The sequence below is a fragment of the Bubalus kerabau genome, chromosome 10, assembly GCF_029407905.1.
Source record: "Bubalus kerabau isolate K-KA32 ecotype Philippines breed swamp buffalo chromosome 10, PCC_UOA_SB_1v2, whole genome shotgun sequence".
NCBI lineage: Eukaryota > Metazoa > Chordata > Mammalia > Artiodactyla > Bovidae > Bubalus > Bubalus kerabau.
Genome location: NC_073633.1, coordinates 62922883 through 62939604, shown reverse-complemented (window position 1 = coordinate 62939604; position 16722 = coordinate 62922883). Strand labels below are relative to the sequence as shown.

The 16722-nt window shown below is 36.9% G+C and overlaps 1 protein-coding gene across 6 annotated transcripts in view; it reads right to left on the bottom strand.

Annotated features, from left to right (window-relative positions):
• MYO5A (myosin VA) overlaps window positions 1-16722 on the bottom strand; it is a 206323-nt gene that overhangs the window by 30006 nt on the left and 159595 nt on the right. For 4 of the 6 annotated variants that reach the window (XM_055537938.1, XM_055537940.1, XM_055537939.1 and 1 more), the window contains 5 exons: window positions 12426-12569; window positions 12149-12202; window positions 8339-8566; window positions 3779-3879; window positions 936-1016 (listed from right to left, as the gene is read on the bottom strand). In XM_055537938.1, the coding sequence (XP_055393913.1) occupies window positions 936-1016; window positions 3779-3879; window positions 8339-8566; window positions 12149-12202; window positions 12426-12569 (608 nt within the window). The remainder of the gene's footprint in view (window positions 1-935; window positions 1017-3778; window positions 3880-8338; window positions 8567-12148; window positions 12203-12425; window positions 12570-16722) is intronic. The other 2 variants (XM_055537941.1, XM_055537942.1) reach the window with 1 other exon arrangement.

Sequence of the window (16722 nt, the reverse complement as noted above, 5' to 3'; positions counted from 1 at the left end):
CAAAGTTATAGATAGGAATTAACTAACAGGAAGAAAGAAAAGATGTTTTTATTCCAATCCCTTTGGTTAGCAAATGCTGGGCAAAACTTACTGATACTATTATAAGCAAAGAGTAAACAACAGACTAAAAATATTTTGGAGATTATGAAATTTCCAAAGGATCTGAACCAATAACACCACAAAGTTAATGACAACATTATGTGATAAGAAAAAAGCAGAATAAGTAGAAATTCTTTGAACAAAACAGTCTATTAAGTAGTTTAAAAATTAAGTAGTTTAAATATTAAATATTTACAGTCTATTAAGTAGTTTAAAAATTAAGTACTTAAATATTAAGTAGTTTAAAAATACTAAAATGGTATTTTTAAGACATAAAAACAGTATTTTTAGGACCAAAAAACCCCAGTATTTTTAAGATTTTAAGACACAAGTATCACTAGAGGAGATGAGAGTCTATGTTAGAAAAGGGTTGCTGTTTCAATTTTATTTGCTTTCTCCTAAACATATTTAACATGATGAGTTTGGGTAATTATTTTGAACTATAGCTGTGCAGGAAACCCTCCTGGTTTGCTGTTTCACAAATCTGAATTTCACAATAACCACACTGAATGCCAAGTCATGTACTGTTAGGCAGCATGATGATAATATATGAGAATGTAGCTATATTGCCCAGGCACAGATGTCCTTTGAAGTGATCATGATTCCAAACAAGAAACAGCTAAGTAATATGTATTAATCTTTCCTACAGTTGTTTGGGCTCTAGTTGAGAGGTTTGGGTTTTCTTTCACTCTTAGTGAGACATTCACAAATTTTAGTGTCGGAAATTTACCCAGGAAGACAATGTATAAGAAATACAGAAGTTAAAGTCAGGAGGCCACTGTTAGTAAGAAAAACAACAAATTAATAACATTCCATTTTGAGGAGACAAGTATAACCTGTTGGCTTGTTTTAACCCTTCATAAACCAGCAACAGCTCTCCATCCTCATTCAACTCATGGCAATCCATAGCAGATGATCTTCCATGCAAAAGGAACAACAATGCAAAACACAAAGGGATACAGGATGGCAATGAGATGATGATGGTCAACAGTAGCACATGGTTTTTCAACATGTTATTAAGTCACTAGGACTGTCTTTATTAATTACAGATGACTTTAAGACATTACCACAGAAATTATTTTTTGTTAATATATTTTTTTAATGAGTAATATGTAATATCACATGTAAAGGTGGAGAATTTAAAACAAAATAATCAAGGATCCAGAGCTACTTTTCCTGCAAAATAATAAATGACTTAGGAGGTGAGAAAGACATCTGTTTTTAACATTTTGTTCAGCTAGCAGAGTGATCTTATGTCACAGATTATGTTAGAGACTAACCACAACAGTCATACACATATAGAATGGAAATTTAAGCTATTGTCTTCATGTGGCAATCTTTATAATTTACTTCAAAATGAAGTTTTAAGTCTTCTGGGTAGGAATTTTTTTTAGCTTGATTAAAATCTAGTTTTGTATTTTTTAAATTGCTTTTAAAAGTTCTTATAGGAGTAACTGATAAATATGTCCAAAGTTCCCAGCTTTTATGATGCAACTTAAAAACATTTTTTTGCGTCAAAAATTAATTTTAAGACCTGGGGAAATTGCTTTTTTATTAGAAAAGTCATACATTTTATTAAAAGTATGTATAATTAACAAGTAAAACTGATGAAACTGATTAGAGTTTTTTTTCTACTGAGTATATAAAAATAATATTTTGAGTGTTTGCCAAGTATCAGACACTGTTTTACATCCTTCCACAGGCATTATTCCATTTAGTTCTCCTGGTAACAATATGTATCATTTGCCATATTGCAGAAGATGACACCAAAGTTTAGAAGTTAGATACCTGGCAGGTGCTATCTGACTACAGAGCCTAGGATCTTACTCCTCTTACTAGACTTTTGTTGTTGATACCATGTTTACATAAAACGAATTTCATAGATTGCTCTTTTACTTTCCATTTACCATCTTTCCCTGGATAGTTGGTCTATTTGCAAGGTCTCGATTGTATTATTACATACCGATGACTTCAATATTTACATCTCAGCCCACACATCTCTCCTGTTCCAGATCTATATTTTCAATCTCCGAATGAAGTTCTCTTCTTGGATGTCTTCCTACTTCCTTAAATATTTGTAAATCTACTGATAACTTCCTGTACTTCCCCACACCCCAGACCCAGCGTCGTGAAGTAGCATCTCTATATAACCAAGTATCCACCACAGATGCTGCGGAGTTGCTCTTCATGATCCCCCTCCCCTGATCACACATCCAGTAAACTGCAAGGCTGCTCACCTCATCTTCTTAAGTATCTTTCTAAGTGTGTCCCACTTCTTTCAATCCCAATGGCTACCAACTAAGTCAAAGTCACTATAACCAGTCATTCAATTATGGGAATAACCTCTTAACTGGTCTTTATGGTTTTAATCTTGTTCCATTACAGTCTATGCTCTAACATAAAAGCCAAGGCTAGCTTTCCAATCTCATCATACCATTCTCCTACTAAAAATCTTTCAACAGCTTCCACTGTCATTGGAGGGAAGTCCAAGTTCTCTTGGCTATCTCCCCAACGCTCTACAAACTCTGCGAAGGGAAGGACTGCATTTACCTTGCTTAATGCTCTATTGCCAGTATTTGCTGCATGGTCTGGGATGAAACAGGTATACAATATATATCTGGTGACTGAATAGCTTAGCGGATGGATGAACAATTTAATATAGCTCTTTTTACACTAACACATTCTCAGCTATAAGGTATGCTTACAACTTACATTCATAAATTAAAATTTAAGTTTAACCAAATACTTTTTTTTTTTTTACCAAATACTTTTACAAGCATTATCTACTCTTGTCCATAAAAGAAGGTAGTAAATACCTTATATCTTGCATGGCAGTATTCTTTAGTCTGTGAAGTATTTCTGCATACCAATTCTGATATTATGCATCAGGAGATCTAGATGTACACTAATAATCTCTGTTATCATCACTGGCCAAGTTCTTTTAAGTATGTAGTCTTTTAAGTTCAGAGTTTAATAGCATGAAGGTTCTTTGGGAAGCAGGAGTGGCAGAAAGGCCGAGGAATTTCAGAAATGAGCAGTGATAATCTTAGCTACAGGGAAAGCTTTGGGGAAAGTTCAGTCATTTAGTGACTGTGCAAATCTGCACTCTCAGCCCACCCAAGACTCTTAAGACTGAGCTAAGTGCCGTTAGGATTTTCTCAGAACACCTTAGGAAACGTGACAAAAACTTGGTCTCAAATATCAAGGTCCCATCGTGGGAAGTCATGGTACCCTTCGAGAATTATATGGCCAACACGGATGTGATTCAGCTATTTCATCACTTCTCTTTACATTAAATTTCAATTACTGAAAGCTGCAGCTGCCCCTACAAACCTTCAAAAATAACCATCCTGAATAACAAATGGAAGTGACAAGTGGAAGATAGTCCAAGCTACAGAGTAAGCAGATGATTTTCTTTCTCAAGGCTAAGGCCCTAAAAACACAGAAATATACTCCCCGATGTAAAGAACATTTTCCTTTCAATTTCTTATCAGTAATGCTACCGTCTTAAAATGAGATTTTAACTGGGAATATATTGGAAACTTTGGATCCCTTTTGAAGGTCAGCTGATGTCTAACAAAACAATGCATAAACATTTGTACTCACTGTACAAGAGGCTGGCTTGAAGACTAAAGATCAACAGGATTAAACCAAAATGAATAAAGAAAGATCAACTTACCTGTTGGTTTCTTTCAAACCAATATATGCTTGTGCTATTTCGCCTTTATCTTTCATTTTTTGTACATCTTCTAAAAGTATTGTGGAATCTGTCATTGTGTTCTAAAGGGGAAAAGACATTTCCACATTAAGTGTTAACTCAAAAGCTTTGGACCACATTTAACATTTTTTTTCCTAACAGAATAGAGGGTTTATGTGTTCCACAACACACCTGCCCCACCAGAGCATCTACGCTAGCCCCAGGGTGACTACAGAGAGTGGGGCACAGGCAGTTAACAGAACGAGGCACCTCCGTCCCTCTCTTGAGAATCCCTAACACTCTACTACAAAGATGATGTGATTCCAGAGAAAACAAAACCATTGATGGGCCATACGTGTTTTATGCTGTGCAAAATACATAGATAAATATCAGTGTTCTTGCCTGGTTACTATTCTAATGCTGTATATACACTTTTAAATATATTTATTTCTATCTATCTATCCATCCATCTATCCATCCAGTATATATAGCTTTAAAACAATAACCAGGCATTGTTTTTGTTATTAAAACAATAAGAAGAACACCAAGAAAGTATTCAATGGAATGTACAAAGTTGTTCTTTCTTTTACTTCTGGACTGATTATAACAAAACAAATGCCCTAAGAAATATGAAAAGTTTGACACAAAACTCATTTTTCCATTAAAAACTCAGTACAAAAAAATTGGTGTTTATATGTTTCAGCAAAACTAAAGTTTTCTCTCACATCTTTAGATATATATAAATGGGAAGGATATAGCTCCTTGGAAGTATCTACCATCTGCTGTTATTCAATGTTTTTTACTCTGTTACGGTATAGGAAGAGTATATAAGCTTTTGAAATAAACATCTGGCAGGTCAGAATAACTAATGATTTTGTATAGAAAGGACTTTTCTGCTAACATGTTTACTTCCTTTTGTTTTTTTTTCTTTTTTGGTCTAATCTGTTTGACAACCAATATAATTTCAAAATTTTGCTTCTACTCCAGCCGCTCTCTATCTCTCCTAAACCAGGGCAAGAATAGACAATAAGAACAACTGTTCTAATAGTCTCTAAAGCATAACACCCTTTAGAATCCATGGGCCCACTCTATTTGTCTAAATACTATATGCCTAATCCTTTAGTCAATGTTTGCTCTAAACCCAGGTCTCACACTAAAGTGGAGATAATAGAATACACTTCAAATATTGTGATCTTAGAGACCAAGATAACTTTAATGCCAACAAGAGGCCCATAAATACTTGCTTTTGAATTCCAGTATTTATTTTAAAAAAAATCGTACTTATATGCTAATGCTGTCCTTTTGTGAGTTTACAAATTCATACTTAAAATATGATAAAAGCTATAAAGAATTTATATTCTACTGAATTTTAAAAATCTTTCACATAAACACTACATATAGCATTTAAAAAGTATTTTAGCTATGTTTTATAAATATTTTACTATACATTTGATAGAAAATTTCTTTTTTTCTTTTTTATGAAGGCATAAAATCTTTCTGTTCTTAAAAAGCCATACTCAGATTTTTTTTTTATTTGGCTGTGCTGCATGGCTTGTGGGATCTTAGTTGCCCAACCATGGACTGAACCCGTGCCCCCTGTAGTGGAAGCACAGAGTCCTAACCACTAGACTGTCAGGGAATTCCCCACACTCAGAATTTTAGTTTTAAGTAATAACTTAAAGAACCAGTTTCTATATTAAATAATGCTACATGTATTCTCTGACATCTGAGAACCTATATGATGTGGTTTTGAACTTGTAGTAAATTAGGTAAGTTGATCTAGTGAGCCAGTCTAAAGGAAAAATGGTATAAAGTAGCCAGTCCTTCCCTCCTCTGGTCTATCTTAGCTAAGAAACAGGTAAGTATGGGATCAGACTCAGACTACCAGCGCTAGGACGTTCCTTACTCACTGCTCAAAGAGTTTCTGCCAAGTCAGGAACCAGAAATTCTGAAAGGGCTGCGCCATGTAGGAAAATCCCACCCTTCCCAAGAAGGGGATGCTCAGCTCCTCAGCCTCCTCCTCACCCTTGGCTAACAAACCCATAGCTGGTAGAAGTGAGAGCTTGTGCTTCTGAGTTAAGGGCTTTCCTCCCTGCTTGTGGGGGCCCACCATTACCACCACTGAGGGTCACAGAGCTGACTATGAGTTCAAAAATCATGGAGGCCTCTCTGTGATCCAGACAGGAACCTATGACATCCATAATTTTACCACTGACTTCTCAAATAGGAAGAGGTCAAACAGGAAATTAATTTGTAAATACCAAAGTAGATTTGGTGGCCAGAAAGGATCAACTGTGTATATTGGGGGATACTTACAAACTAAAATCTAGGATTAAATAGAAGTATTTGCTAAACAATTAAAAAATTAGAATTACCTTGTCATCCTGAAAAATCACAAGTCAGCAAGCACGAAAAACAAATGGAAAAAACAACAAACTCTTAGTTCCATAAATAAATTCCATCAATGAGTCCCCATCAAAACATAAAAAAGCTAACTGTGAAAACAACCATGACTGGTTTCTCCTAAAACTAACTCTGTATGTAAATTAGTATCCATGGAACTGGCATGTGGTGGACATTAACACATATTTATGGAATGGCAACTCTTAATTCTCAGTTGAAATTCTTTTTTAGTTGTTTTGATTTTTCTAACTGTACAGTATTTGTGAGGATGTGCGAAAACAAGCCTCCTGTTCATGTACTGGGGTGAAATTCTTATCTTAGGTTTGTGAGAGTTTCAGTAATGCCTTGACAGGAGGTCATTCATTAGTCCAAGTGAAGCCTCCCAGAACACTTGCAGAGGTAGAGAAGGTAAACTAGAGAAGGTAAACTCTATCATCACCTGGCTCATGGGGTGTCACTGCCTGCAAAGGAGTTGTGGAATGTCTCTTGACTAGAAACGGAGTGGGACAAACAGCCCTGGGATTGAAAGGTCTCAGTCAGTGTCCTGTGCATTTCTCTTAAGAGAGAACAAGCTGATGCTACGTGTGGGCTGAGAACCTGGAGAGCAGGGACCTTGGTTAGATAGGACCAGCCCAACAGGGGCTGGAGAGAAGTCGTCACATGGAATATGTGAGGCAGGTAAGTGAGAGTGTGTGATACCAGAGCTACATGCTCTTGTGAGCTGAGCTGTTTTTAGGTTCCTTGGTTCATTTTTCTTTCCATTAACTTTTACTAAAGTTTCTGGTTATTACAGAATATCAGATTGTCCCAGGAAACCAGACACAGGGATCCTCATTTTGGACTCTACTCCAGCTAGCATGCAGAGGGAGGCTGGTTTATCAGAGGCTCAGTCCCCTGTGTGAGTTGTCGTTATCAAGTACGTCATGTGCCAGGTCTGGTATCTTAACCACATGCAGAACTACCATTTCTAAGAGAAGTGCTCTTGAACCTTCTAGGCATCCCATTCATTATATACTATAGCCTTCTAAAAATTGAATTATATTGAGATACAATATTATATTAATTTCATTTATGCAACAAAGTGAGTAAATATTTGTATACATTACAAAATGATCATGATCATTAAAATGTCTAATTACCATCTGTCACCAGTTATTACTATACTCCCTATGCTATAAATTACATCCCTATGACTTATTTATAACGGAAGTTTGTACCTCTTAATTGCCTTCACCGATTTTACCCAACACCCTACATGCCTCCTACCCTGCAATCACTAGTTTGGTCTATGAATCTGCTTCTGTTTTTAGATTTCATGTGTAAGTGATATTGTATGGCATATACTGGTCTCTGTCTGACTTACAGTCATTTTTCACATGACATGTCATGCAGCTGGGATACCTGATTGCCTAATTCTTGGTAACACTTTGCTGCATGAACATGGGCAAGGAGGAACGCAGACCAGGTTTTATGATGATTACTTGAATTCTCTCTGGTATCAAATGACAAAAAGCCCACTTCTCACCAACACACAGCAGTGTTGGATCTGAAGTTACCTGAGGGCAGGGAAGGACTTCAAAGAACCATCTATATCTCCATCCTAGGTCCCTTCTGTGGAATCACTAAATATAGCCCCTTCCATCTGGGCCCACTCCCACATTAAACAGAATTCCTTGAGGTGAGCAGAAATCATCTCCATGTCACTTATCTTCATTGATCTCATGTATAATCTTTACATGTGTTATCTTCCCAGTTAAACAGGCTATTTTCAACAAATAATTTAAAATTGTATTTAATGGCTTCCCACAGCAAGGTAATTTATGGATTTTTGTACTTAACAGAATTGTATTTCTGATCAAAATTTATTGTGGTCAGATTACTATAAAAATATTCATTTTAAAAGCCCTTTGCTAATGAGTGAGAGGTGAAACTTTGAGAAGCAGTTGGGATTTCACTTGCTTCTTGCTCAGTCTAATTGGTGTTTGCAACAGTTTTTAAACAATGTTGAGTTTCTTTTTTTCAAACAATGATATCCTCAATTAGACTAAATACACTTAGGTTTCCTTCAGATAAATTGGAGGGAAAGAACAGGAAGAGGCCAGTCCCCAACACCCACCTTCGCCACTTGCTCATGCTCACCTTGGGTTGGATGGCTTCCTTCTGGCTCACCAGCTGAGACCTCAGGATGAGGACTTCCTCCTTGCGGACATCGAGCTCCTCACTCACAGACGTCAGCTGCTCCATGAGGACACGGTAGGCTGGGGCACCTGGGGCAGTCACCTCAGGGGCACTTTTCTCACTGAGGGCCTTTCGTAACTCATTTAGCTCATTTTTCAGTTTTTTGTTTTCTGACTCTAGTTCTTGACGCTGTAGGATGAGACAAAGAATGGTTCATCACCGTCTTCCTCAGCTTTACATAGGATTACTTACCTTTCTCCAGGAGAGCAGAAGAATTCTGCTGGAAAAGACCACCAGAGCCACCCTAGGGAATGGTTCCCCTGGGAACTCAGCTCTGCAAATTCAGAAAATCAACATCAAGTGGAACTGAGAAAGGTGAATGATACTTTGGTTCATCAACCCAGGTTTCAGAATCAAATTTGTTCCAGGTCTGCCCAGGGTGTGTTCACAGGCCTGAAGAGAATGCTGAGTCCTTAGGTATGAGTTTGGGTAAGTACTAAGAAGCTCAGGTTTTCTTTATGTGTAAATACAAGTGCAAGTATAAGGGTCCAACTGTCAGGTTACTTCTAATGAATGGTTCAGATGGGCAGATCCCTGAAATGTTGAGTAGCATCCTCTTATCTCTATTGTAAAGCGGACGAGAAAAACCACTGGAATTTTAGGCTTCTAATTTCTAATTAAGAAATTATATGACATTTAAGCTAATAAAATTCTCTATAGTGTTTCAATAACAACAAACAATATATTTTTGAAACTTCTTTCCTGTGTGACAATCTTGTGAAGGTGCTGGCAGAAACCTTGAGATGTGGAAGGAGAGGATGGGCCACCTCCTCCCTCAGCCATCCAGATGGACACACACATCCTTCACCATCTCCACACTGTCACAGACCACCAGCCATCCTCATGTCACCAGTTAGCGCTGCCCTTGGCACGCTTTGCTCCAACAATGGCAACAGGAACCCAGAATAGAGTTCTGATGCTAAACTCTGTTTACTGACACTAAAATACAAAGGGGATAGGACACTGGGTGGGAAATAGTGAAGCAGATAGGCATTAAAAGTACCATGCTGATTTATTTAGCATTACAATAATGAAAGCGAGACCCTTCCATACAAACATAAAACATTTTATTGTTTCTTCCAGAGAAGTAATTTTAGGTTTGTAGCACCAGATTAGACCTTTCAATATGTCATACTAAGACTATCTGAAGACCTTTTTTTTTTTCTGCTTTAAGAATTTATAACCTTTTATTTCATGGATTAGTTCATTCTTATGTGTAAATGAATGCTCCTTCCTATCCCCAGTATCCCACCAAAGTAATCAGATTCGTATTTCTGTTTCTGCAACAGAAAAAATATGAATGTCTCTACTTCAACACCTAAGCTCCGATGCCATGTTTCCCAAACTTTAACGTGTATCAGAATCACTTAGAGGGTGGAGGGCTTTAGATTTGGTGTGACGCCCACAGATTCGCTTTTTCATCAAGTTTCCAGGTGTTGTTGACGCAGATGGCCCAGGGACCACATTTCGAGAAACACTGCACTAACACTTTGGAACTTTGTGATCCGGGCTTCATTTTTAACATACTACAGAGAATGTCTCTCCTTGTCCATTTTTTTGTGAAAGGCAGGCAGAAGCAGAAGATCTGGAGATCAGATTCTTATCCCTGTTCCTTTGGCCTGCCCCATCCCACCCCATCTGATTCCTGTCTTGCATAACCCATATCATGATTTGGTTTTCTAGGCAAAGAGTATAAAAGACAAAGGAGAATAATGGAGATGACCCTTTGCTGCCACCCTTTTCTTTTTCTACAAACATAAAAATGTACTACCCTAGTAGTACTTTCACTGGGGGAGCAAAATATTTAATTATGTTATAATTTAGAAAGGGTAAAAAAAGTCCTATGGGGTATTTAAAAAGTAAATATCGTATTTTGGGGGTGAAAATTAGTTTTCAAACAAGTTGTGATGGGAACCTAGCATGTTTCCTATTGTTTGGCAATCTGGATTCAAGATCAGACTTTACCAACTGATAGTAAATCTCTTCACTGTTCTAAGGCCTCAGTTAATTGATCTTATAAAGGAAATAAAAAATTATCTCAGAAGTGTGACAATGACTAAACAAGATAAGGTAAAGGAAAAACATTTCAAATTGTAAGGTAAATATAAGGTATTATCAGTCAAGTGTTTAGAATCACTCTTACTGTCTTCAGGGGAAGGAGTTGAACAAGGCATTGTGGGTTTGGGCGGGGAGAGGACAGGCACTCTCCACACCACGATGTCATACAGCCTGGAGAGGAGGCACTTGTCAGGGCTCTGGACTGTGGGAAGCAGCAATCCACACAGAATAGGGGCCTCTTAATGTGCATAGATTATGTTCTAAATCACAGTATTAGGAAATAATTTATCAGGACTAGATTTGCATAATATTACTAAAAACAACAACAAAAAAAATTCATGATTGTTTAGAGAGACCTCAGGAGTTCTCAAGTATATGTAAATGTCTACTGTTAAATATTTTGTGGCTTTTCTAATTTTTAGTTTTGTTTGGTTATAATTATGAACCTTATTGCAATTTTCCAGCTATTTTAAACCATAATTTTCAAAAGCAGAAAAAAAGTTTAAAAACTGGCATAATCGGAAAACATCAAGAATAATAAATCTAAGGCTAATAAATTAATTAATAACCTAGGGAACTTTTGGAGCTGGTGGTGACTTGACAGCTGACAATCTGATAGCTCAGACTTCTAGGGGCTCAAGATTTTGATTCTGGAAAGCAAAGGAAGGAGCCAGGTGGTACACAGCCAGCTCTGAATCAAGCAATGGGACAGTTTCCCCTCTGGGCTTCATCTCTGTGTTACCCAAGATGCTCTGTATTTTAGGAACTAATGTTCCTAACCAGGGCCTTTTCCTGTGTTCGTGTGCTCTAGAACACACAGTGGCAGCTTATCTCCATCTAGTAAGACTCTGCCTTGAACCACTAAGAAGATACAGTTCTCCACCTCTATCCCCTTCCCTCCAACTGTTCTTTAAAATATGTTAGAATATGTTTCTTCTCTGTAAACAGATATCTGTCTTTCACTACAAACACATAGTTTCAGTGGGATTTGACAGTTAGAGCATGGGGTTTGGAGTCAGAGACACCAACATTCAAAGTCCGCTCCTGTCAGTTTCTAGTGGGGTTATCTTAGGAAGTTACGTATACTTCTTAGTGTTGATTTCTTCATCTATAAAATGGGAATTAAAATGCTTACTTGCAGGATTGTTGTTAAAAATTAAGGCTGATGTATAAAGTGCCTGTATTTTAAAATGATGAAGATAATGACAGCAGCCAACATATGTTGTGTCTTTACTATGTGCTCAGCACTATTCTACACAGTTTACATGAATTACTTCATATAATCCTCATGAAAGTCCTATAAGATAAATATTATCATTGTTCCCACTGTATAGATGAGAAAACTGAGGATTATTTGCATACAGCCATATAGTGGTGGATCTAGCATTTGAACCCAAGCAGTCTGACACCAGGGTCCATGTCCTTTACTACTTTATACAGCCTCCAAAGGCAGCTACTGCTTAGGCTGAAATCCAGCTTCTGTGAAAGAGAAATTTTAGAAAGGTAACAACGCAAGGCCAGAAATAATGCCTGCAAAGAGCTTAAGCTAGGGCCTCAGGTACCATTAAGGATGTTCTCTGAGAGAAAGAGGCTCTGAATGGGTTTCTTGCCAAAACAAGATATTCAAAGTCTTGACCAGACACTTCCCATTACCTTAAGTGACTCATATTCCAGTTCTGCACCTCTAATCTGTGGTCTTTCTTCTTCCTAGGGAAAAACATAAAGTTAAGAACTTTATAAATAAGTAGTTATATTTTAATTGTTAATTTTTACTCAGAATATTACCTAGCTCTGCAGAAAACAGTAAAGAGAATTTAGCCCTCACTTGAAGGAAATCCTACTTGATTCAAGTACTTCTGGCCTGAGTTCCCATTAAAGAGACCACAGAACCCAGTTTGCCATGGCCCCAGGGTGGGAGAGCTCTGCTCACCTTTGCCTTGCTGCGGAGCACCTGCTCCTCCTTGCGGTCCAGCTCATCCTGCATCACCTGCTTCTCCTGCTCCAGCTCTGTGACCCGCTTCTGGAGCTTGAGGAACAATGACATGTCCAGAGGCACCTTCTTCTCACTTGGCTCCTAAACTCCAGAAATTATAAGATGGTCAAGATGATTCATAAGATGTAAAACCTGATGAGAAAATGATGAGCAGCTCGATAGAAAAATAGTCAAACTTATAGGAGAAATATAAATGGCCAAAGAGTCTATGAATAGCACATCCAACGAGCTAATAAATGGAGAAATGCAAATTAAACAACAGTGAGGTACCATCCTCCTGTTGACCTTTCCTCCATCATATTGATAAAGACTAACAGTGTCTTACATGATGTTGGTGGAAGTATAAGTAGGCCCTTTAGAAGAGAAAGTGAGCTGTATTCATTAAAATTTAAATCTGTATATCCATTAAACTAGCAATCTATGTTTAAGAATTAATTCTACAGAAATATTTACACAAGTACACAAAAATATCAATATAAAAGATGTTCACTGTAGTATTTTTGTAATCACAAAACCTGAAAAGACTCCAAATACTGGTCAATAGGAGACCTACTTAAATAAATTCTGGTATAATCAAACTATGAGATATTTACAGCTGTTAAAAAGAATGAAGTAGATCTACACAAGTAGATAAATATGTTCTAGATAAAAGTATTAAGTGAAATATACAACTTGCAGGATAGTATCTATATTGTGATCTAATTTTTCTTAAAAAAAAAAACAAAAAAAAAAACACGTGACTTTTAAATATACCAAGCCCATGGCATACAAAAATCTAAAAGGCCATCATGGTTATCTTAGAAAATGTGAGGTACTGTGGGAAAGTTTCATTTTCAGTTTCATACATTTCTATATTTGAATTGTGTACAATAAGCATGTACTACTTTTATAATTAGGAAAAATGATTTTGAAAAGATGAAATGCTAGTATAAATATATTGAGGTCATACAGAGAGAAAACAAAAAAACCAAAACATATATAACCCTAATAAACTAAAAGATAACCTAGTAGCATTTAAAAGTATGTCAACTGGTTCCAAAACAGAATCACAGTAAGAACTACCAGGCAAAGATACACTAATTCAAGCTAAGCAAAAAGAAGTAATTAACCATCATGGAAATTCTGAGAATGTCATAATTGTTTTACCTCATTTACTTTGTGTTTGAATTTTTAATGAGTTAAGAGAAAGAATTGTATCATTAGACTCAATGCAGAGGATAAAGAGTCTCTTTTCGTCAGAGAGAAAAAGAATGGTAAGAACAATTTATTTATTTAATTAAATGATCAAAGTATAATTATTAATTATAATAAATATAATTAATGGTTATAATTAATAATTAATAAGTATAATTATCAACCTTTCCCTTCTCCTGGGGATTTTCCCAACCCAGGGACTGAACCCAGATCTCCCACATTGCAGGTGGATTCTTTACCAACTGAGCCATAAGGGAAGCCCTCTTAACTCATCAGCAAATCTTATATTTCCAAATGTCAATTTTTTAAAAAAATGTTTTTTCTTGATATAAAAGCAAAATAAGTTTTCAGAGAAAATTTAGGAAGTAAGAAAAGTACAAGAATGAGAACTGTAAGTATAACCTCATATCCAGAGAAAACTCATAATTTTTGTCCAGTCTTTTTTCTATAAATTTAAAGAACAGGAAAAATATTTCATCATAATTCTGTAGCGTCTTAAAAACTTGGCATTTATTATAACTGTTTCCCAAATTTATAATATGATACTTGAAAGCATAATTTTTGATGGCTGTATTGAAATGTATACCATCATTTCTTCATCATCATGTTACAGATGAGCACTGAAGTTATTTCTAATTTTTGTACTGAAATATACTAAAGTAAACATCCTAGTATATAAATATCTAAACATTAATACTTTAATGTCTATTAGGCCTGTTTATACTTCCATCAGTAACCACCACCTTGCCTGGAGCAGCAATGACTGTTATATCATTAAAAAAAAATTGGCTCATTTGAAATACCAATAGTGGTATTTCATTATTGTTTTAACTTATATTTCTTTGCCATTTAATGAGGTTGAATAATTTTTATATTCATTAGCTATCTTTGATCTTTTGTGAATTCCTAGTAGTGCCAAGTTCAGCATCATTTTAGTTCTAGAAAAAAACAAACACCTAAGAAGAATCAACTAAACCAAGAAGTGGAGCACTTATAGGCTATCAGGGTCATTTATCTACAAGCTAGTTAGACCTGGACTTTTCTTCCTGTCCATTTTATCATGCTCAGAGTAAGAAAAAGGTTGGGTATATTGTCTGTCCTGACTTAGTAGAATAGAGATAACATATTTCCTTAACATAAAATCACTACAGAATTTCATTCACATAAATACTTATTTCTATACACCCCACAAATACTGATATTTTAGCTTATTTATAATATAAACATTCCATCTTATGTATTTTAACATTTGTTCATCTTATTAATGATGTACGTATACGTGCAAAGTTGCTTCAGTCATGTCCCACTCTTTGCGACACTGGTCTGTAGCCCACCAGACTCTTCTGTCCGTGGGGATTCTCCAGGCAAGAATGATGGAGTGGCTTGCCATTCCCTCCCTTCCAGGGGATCTTTCCAACCCAGGGATTGAACCCGTGTCTCCTGTGGCTCCTGCATTGCAGGAGGATTCTTTACTGAACCACTGGGGAAGCCCATTAATGATGTATATATCCCTGAAAATTTTAATTATTTAATCCTTTTTTCATACTATAACTGAAGCCTTCATCCTATGAGTGAATATAATATTTCATTCACTGTAATTAAAATGTCATCATTTGGGAATAATTCCTCTCAGCTTTGAATGGTCATTTTTGTTGAAAAGGAATCCTTTTATTAAAATAGGGTGAGATAACTCTTTAGATACCAGCTAATATTACACAAAAATTAACTAATTGCTATAGATAAGAACAAAATTTTATGGATAGGAACACTTGACAAGTGCAAAACTGTTTGAGACATCAGATCAGATCAGATCAGTCGCTCAGTCGTGTCCGACTCTTTGCGACCCCATGAATCGCAGCACGCCAGGCCTCCCTGTCCATCACCAACTCCCGGAGTTCACTCAGACTCACGTCCTTCGAGTCAGTGATGCCATCCAGCCATCTCATCCTCTGTCGTCCCCTTCTCCTCCTGCCCCCAATCCCTCCCAGCATCAGAGTCTTTTCCAATGAGTCAACTCTTCGCATGAGGTGGCCAAAGTACTGGAGTTTCAGCTTTAGCATCATTCCTTCCAAAGAAATCCCAGGGCTGATCTCCTTCAGAATGGACTGTTTGGATCTCCTTGCAGTCCAAGGGACTCTCAAGAGTCTTCTCCAACACCACAGTTCAAAAGCATCAATTCTTCGGCGCTCAGCCTTCTTCACAGTCCAACTCTCACATCCATACATGACCACTGGAAAAACCATAGCCTTGACTAGACAGACCTTTGTTGGCAAAGTAATGTCTCTGCTTTTCAATATGCTATCTAGGTTGGTCATAACTTTCCTTCCAAGGAGTAAGCGTCTTTTAATTTCATGGCTGCAGTCACCATCTGTAGTGATTTTGGAGCCCAGAAAAATAAAGTCTGACACTGTTTCCACTGTTTCCCCATCTATTTGCCATGAAGTGACGGGACCGGATGCCATGATCTTCGTTTTCTGAATGTTGAGCTTTAAGCCAACTTTTTCACTCTCCACTTTCACTTTCATCAAGAGGCTTTTGAGTTCCTCTTCACTTTTTGCCATAAGGGTGGTGTCATCTGCATATCTGAGGTTATTGATATTTCTCCCGGCAATCTTGCTTCCAGCTTGTGTTTCTTCCAGTCCAGCGTTTCTCATGATGTACTCTGCATATAAGTTAAATAAACAGGGTGACAATATACAGCCTTGACGAACTCCTTTTCCTATTTGGAACCAGTTTCCTATTTGGAACTGGACATCTGTTGTTCCATGTCCAGTTCTAACTGTTGCTTCCTGACCTGCATAGAGGTTTCTCAAGAGGCAGATCAGGTGGTCTGGTATTCCCATCTCTTTCAGAATTTTCCACAGTTTATTGTGATCCACACAGTCAAAGGCTTTGGCATAGTCAATAAAGCAGAAATAGATGTTTTTCTGGAACTCTCTTGCTTTTTCTATGATCCAGCGGATGTTGGCAATTTGATCTCTGGTTCCTCTGCCTTTTCTAAAACCAGCTTGAACATCAGGAAGTTCATGGTTCACATATT